The 10,662-nt window shown below is 47.2% G+C and overlaps 1 protein-coding gene across 13 annotated transcripts in view; it reads left to right on the top strand.

Moving 5' to 3' along the window:
- APBB2 (amyloid beta precursor protein binding family B member 2) overlaps positions 1–10,662 on the top strand; it is a 263,046-nt gene that overhangs the window by 171,989 nt on the left and 80,395 nt on the right. For 8 of the 13 annotated variants that reach the window (XM_006759320.2, XM_015561039.1, XM_015561040.1 and 5 more), the window contains 3 exons: positions 972–1,034; positions 1,421–1,506; positions 1,602–1,662. In XM_006759320.2, the coding sequence (XP_006759383.1) occupies positions 972–1,034; positions 1,421–1,506; positions 1,602–1,662 (210 nt within the window). The remainder of the gene's footprint in view (positions 1–971; positions 1,035–1,420; positions 1,507–1,601; positions 1,663–10,662) is intronic. The other 5 variants (XM_015561042.1, XM_006759326.2, XM_006759325.2 and 2 more) reach the window with 1 other exon arrangement.

The following is a 10,662-nucleotide window of genomic DNA, read 5'->3' as shown; positions in this document are numbered from 1 at the left end:
GTTCCGAACTAGAAGTTTTTGTTTAGGTTCAAAGGTCTATTGTAAGAGTTCTTCCAACAAGGCAAGCCTTCCTGCTTTGTTCTGTGATTATGTGTAGTGATCAAATATTAACTTGTGAAGAGGCTTGTGTGTCCGAGAAGCAGAGCTGTCTATGGATTAGAGCAGCGGTTCTCAACCTGTGGGTCGCGACCCCTTTGGCGGTCGAGCAACCCTTTCACAGGGGTCGTCTAAGACCATCCTGCATATCAGATATTTACATTACGATTCATAACAGTAGCAACATTACAGTGATGACGTAGCAACGAAAATAATTTTACGGTTGGGTCACAACATGAGGGACAGTATTTAAAGGGCCAGAAGGTTGAGAACCACTGGATTAGAGGAATTTACGTTCCTTGTTCAGGGCTGAATCTCCGCAAGATGGTGATGTCAGACCATTCCTTACTAACTCTTTCCTGTTCGTGGTCCTCTTTTTTTCCCCTTTTAAATGAAAATAATGTGACCCCTCAGCTTTTTAGGCCCTTGGCCATGGTCATTCCTCAGTTTCCAAACCAGCACATTGACGAGTGCACCCCTACCTAAGACAACAGCTTTGTGTGGTTCGTGGGAAAGAAAATGGTCCCAGTGGGGTTAGCTGGGCTGGGGATTTAATGTTTGGAAGCATTTTGTTTGCTTGTATGGCCACATTGAGCAAACCAGTTCTCTGCCTGTTAATAATGTTCGGGCATGTGTTTCGGTAAGTAAGGTGCCCTCTCTTTCCTCCTGCCCAGTCTTTGGATGCTAACCTAGATCTAGAGAGAGTGAGCTAGCAAGTGGCTGGTAGAGTGAATTTGTTCCCTAACTCATCCTGTGAATATCAATGCTAACAACAGTGTCTTGTGTCTTTTTTTTTTCCTTTCCTTTTTCTTTTTTCTTTCTTTTTTTTTAATCAATGTGCTTTTTTTTCCCTGTGTGAATAATTATATGTCTAGAAACAGCCATGGAGTGATTTTGCTGTTCTGAATGGGGGGAAGATTAATAGTGACATTTGGAAGGCAAGTATATTGTCAGCTTTTAGATCATTTACGGTGTTGTCCTTTGTGCATGGCTGTGGCTGCACCTTTCTCTTCTCTGCGAGCATCGTGCATTCGGCAGGGACGGAGTGATGGGGCTTCTTGCTAGGGACGCCCAGCTCACACACACGTCGCCCTTTTTTGATGTCTCCCCTTGCGAATGACTTCAGGCAGATTGCCCCGGCTGCCTGCTGTCTGTGAGCAGCACCTTGCACGGAGCCAGCACCCAGCAGCCCTTGCATGCCTCCTTCCGCCTAAGCTCACGTGCACTCTGCCTCCGGCGGGAGGACCCTCCTCTCTCATGACATTTGCGGCTGTGTCACAGGCCTTCCCCCGTCCTCCCCTAACGGGCCTCTGTTTTCTTCTAGGATCTGCACGCAGCCACAGTTAACCCGGACCCCAGTCTCAAAGAGTTTGAAGGAGCAACACTGCGCTATGCATCTTTGAAACTCAGGTAGGGCATTGGGACACCCAGTTGTGACATGTGGCTTTTTGCCGCCAGAGTTTGCAATAGAATTCTCAGTCCCATTTTCTGTTTGTTTTTTCTAGAAACGCCCCTCAAGCTGATGACGACGATTCTTGTAGTATCAACAGCGACCCAGAAGCGAAGGTTGGTAAAAACGTGCTTTCAGCAACTAGGTTATAGTCTCACCTCAAAGTAATGACTTTGGATAATGGCCCAGTTTTTACAAACCGTCAACCCAGAGCCACTTATTAAGTAATTATCCCTCGATGCGCTGTCTTTTCTAATCTCCCCAACTCTTAAAGTAAATCCCTAGTCCAAGTCAGCTTTGGGAGGATTTCTGTGATCATCGCGACTCGGCCTGTCTCTCAGCACATCGGTTTTTTGCACAAAGTGGCAAGTGAAAATGACTGTTTGGATGGGCTTCCGAAGCCTTTACAGCAGCGGTTCTCAACCTTCCTAGTGCCACGACCCTTTAATACAGTTCCTCATGCTGTGGTGACCCCCAACCATAAAATTATTTTCGTTGCTACTTCATCACTGTAATTTTGCTGCTGTTATGAATCGTGATGTAAATATCTGATATGCAGGATGTATTTTCATTGTTAGAAATTGAACATAATTAAAGCATAGTGATTAATCACAAAAACAATATGTAATTATATATGTGTTTTCCGATGGTCTTAGGCAACCCCTGTGAAAGGGTCGTTCGACCCCCAAAGGGGTCGCGACCCACGGGTTGAGAACCGCTGCTCTAAAGGTATACCCGGTTCTGCCTTGCAGGTGGTCTGAGACCCCTCGCGCCGCCTCCTCCAGGGTGGCCTCACACCTGTGTAGGGCGAGGCCTCTTTGCCGTCCCTGTCACCAGTGCAGGCATGCTTTATGATGGAAAGTGAGAGTGAACTTTGCTTTCGGCCTTCTGGTGGGGTACCCGAGGGCCAGCCTTACGGGCTTGGTGCCATTCAGTTGTACAGGGCCCTGTGCTGTGAATCAGGGACACAGGCCTGGGGGTTTAATTCAATGCAGTCGCCACCTTGGAATTCTTAATCATTTATTTCATCTTTGACTTTGTGTGGTAGTGAGTCCCGTGGGGCAATGGCGTGTGCACCGGGGGTGGGAGCCTTAGCGTGTGCACAGTCCTGCCACCTCCCTACACCAGACTCTGCCAGACCTCCCTACCCCTGTCCCCACCCAGCCACCTCCGTTGCCTTCCACCATCGTAGGAGTCTAGGAGTGAGCATGGGGAGAGTTGGTGTTGGGCACATAAGGTCCACGGTGTCTCGGGAAGGGTCAAAACAGTGGCCTGCCCAGCCCAGACTGGCAGCACCGGGGGTGTTTAGTGGTGACTCTGGTGGGTGAAGCCTGCCTACTCTCATTCTAGGGACCTAGCATGTCCTGGTGCAGATGTTGCAATAAACTTGAGGGACACCTGTCTGTTTTGGGTTGGGGGTTGGGAGAGTGAGTCCATGGACAAGAGGGATTCCAGGCTCAGTTTCCCCACCTCTGGCCAGGGTGCAGTGTCGCGGTCCAGCAGCTGGTGGGAGGGGGAACCCAGAAGATGATGGTCTGTGGGGGTGGGCAGGGCCCCTGCGGCCTGGGATGGTCTGCACTCACCCTGCCAGTATCCCCATGCCCGAGGGAGCGTGACATTAAATAACAAGCTAAAAACACCGTACGTCAAGAGAGAGAATGCAAAAGTGAGAAGTTTCATGTTTTAATACTTTTACAGCATTTTTTTCCCTGCTCTTTTGAACAAGGGGGCCCTAATTTTCATTTTCATTTGCAAATTATGAAGCTGGTTCTAGATATATTTTCTGAATCCCAAAGCAGATCTGTGTCTGTGAATAGAACAGGAAGCAGGCTCCCTTAGTAGCAGCTACACCTTGCAGGCTCAGAGCCTCCACTCCTTTGCCGGAAACGGCCGAAGCGCCGTGGCCTCGGTACACACGCAGGGTTCGTGTTGATGACTGCACTGCTCCCGTCTGCCCGGCTTCATTCCAAGCACAGCCTGACCGCACGAAGGCCGCTCGGAGCCTGCGGTGTTCGGAACAAGTCCTTGGCTTGCCGCTAGCATGCTGGCCTTTAAAGATAAATTTCATGGCAAGGAAGGGATGCAATGTAACAGGAAGGTGGGATGTGAATAACTTGCTTTGCTACCAGGCGTTATTCAAGGGCCATCAGCACAGGCTGGAGGAGGAGGAGGGGTGAGCGGCAGCAGTATCTCCACTCTTTTTATTTTTAACCTTTACCTGAGGATATGTTTTATTGGTTTTAGAGAGAGGGCGGGGGACATTGATGTGAGAGAGAAACATTGGTCGGCTGCTTCCCACAGGCACCCCAACTGGGGATCGAAGGAACCTACAACCTAGGTACATGCCCTGACTCAGAATCGAACCCACAGTGCTTTGGTGTACGGAATGGTGCTCCAACCAACCTTGCTACCCAGCCAGGGCTCTTACTCCACCCTCACGGGCTGGGGCAGTGAGGGCCCTAAAGCTACCCTGCGAAACTGACCAGCGAGGGCTCAGAGGGAGGTGCCTGAAACAGGGAGGGAACTGGTACCAGGAATGGAGGCCTGGCTGAACTACCACCGAAGTTGACGCTTTCTCTTTTCCCCTCCGAGGTGTTTTGCTTATCGAGCTCTTATCTGCCACCTTTCTGTGGCCAGCAGGTCCGTTCCCACACCCACTGTGCATGTGTCTGTGCTGGTACGAGGCCAGCTTTGTCGTCAGGTGCTGCTCCGTTCTAAACAAGAAAGTACATGTACTGTGTTATTTACTGTATATCCTACTTTGTTCCACAAAAGATACGAGAAGACTTATGAGAAGGAATGTTGTCTTTAAGAGGTGCAGAAAAGATAAGGGCATTGTCAGTGCATCCGTCTGTTTATGTTGAGGGTGAATGACACAAACCTCTAAGGGCAACTCAGAATCTTGGAGGGACCTCGGCAAAGTGCACTCGCTTCTAACTACCCGCCCACCCTGGGCCTGATGGTCCCCGGGCTTTAGAAAGTCATTGTTGCTGTTGACAACCCCAAGCATAGAGGGATGGGAAAAGCATTTCTGAACCCCACTTTATGCGAATCACACTGTGCAGTGTGCAAAAGCACCCCAATTTCTTGTGGAATGTGATGGTTTTTCTAGTATCTCATCCTAAAATCACTGTAATCACGAATCTTGTTTGAGGGCTAACTTTTTGCCAGGCATGACCCTAAAGACTTTATTTCCATTGACTCTCATCCTCATAAAAATTTAGGGGCCAAGTACCATTGTCCCCATGTTGCAGAGAAGGAAACTGAGGCCTGGGAAGTTCAGCAGCGAATCAGTAGTGGAGTCAGGATTGGCGCCCAGGCCATCGGGCTCCAGCGCCCTTGCCCACTAGACTGTCTGGAGGAAAGTCTCACTGGGAGCTTCATTTAGGTGCCCCCAGCACCTAAATAATGTGATCAGTGTCCCCCACAAATGCCAAGCACTTAGAGACAGAGAGAAATGGGGGTACTGTCTGTTGGTATTTCACTGGAAAGAAAGGTCAAGCTCCCAAGCAAAACTCATTCTCTGAAAACGGTGGGGGGTGGGGGACCCGCTCACGGGTCTGACTTGGGCCGAGGTGATCTCTGGACTCTGGAAGTGCAGTGGGTGCGGCGTGTTTCAGCCCCCTCCTCAGTAGTCATATCAGTCGGCCTTACGATAAAGGTGGGCCCACAGCAGGAGGAGGCGGGGGTTGGAGTGGAGGTAGTCTGCATCACTGGTGATGGGCACAGGTACACACTGTGGGGCCACCGCTTACTTCCTTGGCAGACACTGAGCTGTTGTCCAATGCGCTTCTCCCCGGGGTGCGTGGTCACGTGGTCACGCCGCCCATTCATGGAACCGGGCCGAGGGAAGGCCTGTGGAGAAGGCCGAGATGTTCTCAGAATTACAGCTGTTTCAAACCCAACAGCCCTAATGCATTTGCATTTTACACATTTTGAAGAAGCCAGTGAGTTTAGAAGTGACTTTAATGAAGCTACTTTGGAGGAATGCCCCCCCCCCAATCCCCACCCTCCATCAACCCCCTCTCCCCCATCCCCCCTCTTAGTCGCTCCTCACCTGTTTAATGCTGCCTCGGGCACCTAACAGGGGACCACTGGCTAGAAAACCAGGATTTTCCAAGTGTTCAAGCTGTAGAAGTAACTTCTTTAGATAAACATTTACATTGTCCTGTCTGTCATGGACTAGGAAACTGAGTGCGACCCCCCCCCCCCACACACACACACAAATAAGCAGAAGTATCTTGTCTTTAAAAGAAAAAACATTTGATTTCATGTACCATGAAATTCTAAGTGTAGTCCCTGAGGAGTGGTTCCTTAAAAAGTTATTATAGAAAGTTTCTCCCTTACTCCCTCCACGAGAATCACACGCAAAAAAGATAAAACTTGTTTTTAGACGGTCGGGATGTGGACACTTCCCAGTCCTCTGAGTCTGGGCGTCCTGATCAGGGTTCGTTCAGTGAGACCTATAAATAGCAACGTCCCCAACACCGCCCTCCACCCAAAGAGCAAAGTGTTTTTATAACTCTGGAAATGTTTCTCGAGCCTGTCTAATTTTTATACAGTAAGTCCTTTTGTAGTTGTTAGCAATAGGTGTTTGTGTATAATTCTGAGCTCTTTGTTTTCACTTTAGCAAAAATTGAGATTTATAAGAATTACAGAGATTGAGTTCCCATATACCCTTCACCTAGCTTTCCCTAATAACCTCTTCATAATCATGGCACGACCGTCAAGACTAAGGAGTTACTATTAACTAAACTTTATCCACATTTCCCTCCCTACCCCACTCATGTCCTTCGGTCCCAGCGCCCGGTCCAGGATGCTACACTGCATATAGTGAGCTCTTTAAAAATGGCTTCACACAGTCCCTTCTACAATCCTCAGTTTGCCATTCTGCGTTCCATTATAATGTCCCCTGGGATGGATAGTGCCAGAGTTCATCTAGGCACCCACTGGCCATAGGAGCAATTTCCAGTACTATAGAGCAGAGCTACGATTTCATAAAAATAGGTGACCTCTTCTTTTCTTTTAAATTATTGCTTTGGTGTCGGTTGCTAAAACTGATATTACCAGGTCAAAGGCTATTAGCTTATGGCTTCTGTCCCCGAATACACCCCTTTGTCCACTGCCCACTCTGCTCCAGGCTGTGTCATTTTTATTTATTTGTCTTTGTTTTATTGCATGTGAGCTATTGCCCCCTTCTTTCATATTTCCTTTTCTTAAATCATCATCGAGACAGGACATTTCTTAGGAAACTCTTTGTTTCTGTCTATTCTTGGCTATCTTTGTCTTATTTTTCTATGCATTTTTTATATCGAAAATTTTATTGTGGGACAATTTTAGATTTATAGAAAACTTGCAAAGATAGTGCAGCATTCTCCTTTATTCATCACCTAACTTCCCCTAATGTCTGTCTTACGTGACCTTAGTACAAGTGTTAAAACTAAGACATTAACTTGGGTACAAAGCTAAATGCTTTATTCTGATTTTGACCAGTTTTTCTTCTAATGTCTTCTTTTCTGTTCCATGATCTAATTCAGAATACCACATTGTGCTCCATCCCTATGCATTTTAAAATGCAAAACTTTATTATCAGAACCTTAAATATTTTTTGTAATCACTTTTATCTCTCTGTTTATTCTGTGGCACTTTTCCATGTCAAACTGTTTTTTAAATTTTTGTATATTCAAACCTTTTGCAAATAATTGCCTTTCGTGCTTCTGTTACCAAGAAGGCAAGCCCTTGCCATAATTCGGTGGTTTGGTAGCTTGTGTTTCTAAGTTCACATTATTTTTTGGTCTCTCCCCTGTAGCATCCTACTTTAATACCTCAAAATACAAATTGAGCTCCGTGACACTTTCCATGTCTCCTGGCATGTGGCACATTGCTGGCCAAACGCTTGATTCAAATTACCAGTGCAAAAATAAAATTTTATCATAAAATTGCAGAAAACTTAATGCTTTGAAAAATATGCACTAGTTTCTTGAAGTTCTTTTCCCATCCTTGTGTCACTCTGCTGGGACTTCTGTAAAGGAGATGTTCTGCCACCTTGTGGACAATATTGAAAATTACATCTTTAAAGACATGGGCAAAAGCTACCTTTCACTGGGAACCATTGGATTGCTTAGAAGGGAAAGTGACTGTAGAGATGACCTAACGGGCCTCCTTTACAGGTGAAACAAGTGGGTCCCAGAAAGTTTGAGTAAATAAGCCCTAGGGTCACACAATTAGTAGTGGAGACGGCATTCATTCAAAAGTGGGTCTCCTGGGCCTCCCACCACCCATCCTATTGTCGCCTTCCGGTGAAGAGCATTGTTCCCAGGATATTTGAGAGGAGGGGGTTTTTAGAACTGCACTTCACTGGTCTTAATATCCAATATAATAAAGAGCTAATATGCAAATGGTTGTCACACCATCACACCATAATGGCTCAGACACTCAACATGGGAGAGAAGCATGGGGACCAGCCAGGCACAAATGAGCTTGCGAGGGAGGAATGGGGACCAGCCAGGCTGCGGCCTGGGAGAGGGACAAGCTGCCCGACCCGTGGTCCTGGGCACCTGCAGCTGCGGCCTGGGCGAAGCCACCTGCCCATAGTCCCCTGTAAAATGAGGAAATTCTGTGTTGGCATTTGAACTGGGCTGAGCTGGGTTGCTAGTTCTCCAGTAGAAGTCAAAGAATGGGTGTGATACCCTTCTCTCTCTCTCTCCCTCTCTCTCTCTCTCACACACACACACACACACACACTCACTCACACACACACACACACACACACACACACAGATTTCGTGCACCGGGCCTCTAGTCCACAATAAAGGAGCTGGGTAAGGAAGGTTGTCTTATCCCAAGCATTACACTCTCTGGGTTCCCACTGCTTCATGTGTGAAATGAATGTGTCATCATCCCGGAAGCCACTTCTGGTTCTGAGCGATTTGAAGGTTCCAAGTGGGATGCGGCAGTTCTGATCCTTGGCACCTGGCGATGAAACGGCTCAGCCTGATTGCTCATCAGGTCGGGAGAAGAGAAGGAAAGACAGAGTATGGCCTGGAGTACTCTCCCGGCCTGGAGATAGGTGGCTGGGGCAGGTACCTACCTGCGTTCAACTTTCTGCAAACACAAGACATTGGGCTTACCTCCCCCACATACAGATGACATCACTTGTGTTCTCGCACAGCTGGTTCCTGGTGGAACTGGGACTCGAACTCAGATGCATTTCACAACAAAGTCCAAGAAAGCGTCGTGCCCACCCACTCCCGGTCATTGCTTCCCTGAGCTTTACGGTCAGGTTGGCTGCCTGGGAGTTCGGGTGGAGGTCGCAGAGACGTTGGAGGCTGGTGCAGTGAGGGAACTGGAGCATCGCCACGCAAGAACAGACTCCCCCTTTCTTTTCACCGTCACCAAGCTCACATGGCTCGTCCTTTGCGGTTGCTTTGCGAGTGTTCTGTACATGTTGACTCATCCTGGAGCTCTGGGGGAGGACACGGAACTACGTTTCTATGAAGCACTCAGGTGCTGCTGGCGCGGCGGGTCTACTGAACCATGTGTTGAGTAGTAACACTAAGTTTGAAACCTGCAAATGAGGCATCGTTTCCATGCCTCTTCCGCCGGGAAGCAGTCATAGCCCGTCTACACCGACCTTCCAGTTCTTTGGTGACCATTTGCAATCAATTCTCAGCTGCTTGTGGATTTTTTTTATCCAGCCCCTGGATTTGGTGAAAGCCCTGCTTTTCTCCTTACTCTCATTGTAACCTGCCCCAGGTGGAGAGAAAGGGGATACAAATCAGTTGGTCAGTAGGTTTGATAGAGGAACTTGCTGAAATGAATGGTGAATGAGCATGAGATTCGAATGTTTTCATCTGTGAGCTTTGTCTGTGCCCTCCCCGGGTTCCTCTTAGCATAGATTTTCAGGAAGTAATGATATTAGGGGCTACTGACTTGATTAGCACTAATAGATAAACAGGAAGGGGTAGGGAGTATCTTCTCTCATTCAGATTTATTTCTGGTCTCTGTAGCAAATTCATCATCATTACTTAGCATTTATGTGGGATTTTATGTCAGCATGTAGTTCTTATAATTGATTTTTCTTCATGTGGCAAGGTTTGTTTTCTTCAGAGACCCTGATCTGTGTGAGAAGTTTGGAGTTGATTTCTGTTGTAGATTCATTAATAGCATCAGCAGCATTTATGGAATGCCTAATGCCAAAGGAGCGGCTGCATGGTGTAATGGCTAAGAGCATGGGTTCAAAGCCAGGCTCTGCTACTTACCATCTGGGTAAGTTACCCAGCCTTGGGCAAGTTCCTTAGCCTCTCTATCTCAGTTTCCCCATCTGGAGTGAGGGTAATAATAGTGTCTACCTCACAGGGCTACTCTAAACAGTGAGTGAGTTGATATATTGTAAACATAAGATATATGTCAAGAGCTTTGACACAATAAGCATTCTTTATGCATTAGCCATGATCACTATTCCTATTACAGAGGGGACTAGATATGTCCCCTGCTTCTAGGGGCAGACAGCAAATAGGCACATTCAACGCATTGTGCTCAGTGCTGAGCTGTGATGTCAGGAGTGGGGCGTCTCCCCTGGCTGTGAGGGGTGAATCGTGTGCTTTCCCAGGAGATGGTGCCTAAGCAGATGAGTGTACTTGCATTGCAATAGGAATTAGCAATTCTCCCCCTTTCTGAAAGTGTAAGTGCCGATTTTAAAATAATGTTATATGTAAATGTGTGTTCATTTTCAGCAAGTGCTTTTAGGAGCAGATCTGTTAAGATAAGGCACATCCTTGTCCAACACTGTAGGTTACATTGTTTTGTTATTTAATCCTATATACTGTGTGACACCAAAACAACCATAGTGTAAAGCAGGGGTCCTCAAACTTTTTAAACAGGGGGCCAATTCACTGTCTCTCAGACCGTTGGAGGGCCGGACTATAGTTTAAAAAAAAAAACTATGAACAAATTCCTATGCACACTGCACATATATTATTTTGAAATAAAAAAACAAAACGGGAACAAATACAATATTTGTTTTTGCACGTGGCCCGCGGGCCATAGTTTGAGGACCCCTGGGATACGCCATCAACATGATAGGATGAACTTGATCAGCAACGATACTTAGGAAT

This window comes from Myotis davidii, unplaced genomic scaffold (assembly GCF_000327345.1).
Source record: "Myotis davidii unplaced genomic scaffold, ASM32734v1 scaffold235, whole genome shotgun sequence".
Lineage (NCBI taxonomy): Eukaryota > Metazoa > Chordata > Mammalia > Chiroptera > Vespertilionidae > Myotis > Myotis davidii.
Note: the sequence above shows the minus strand (reverse complement) of the source record. Positions and strands in the feature narration are given on the sequence as shown.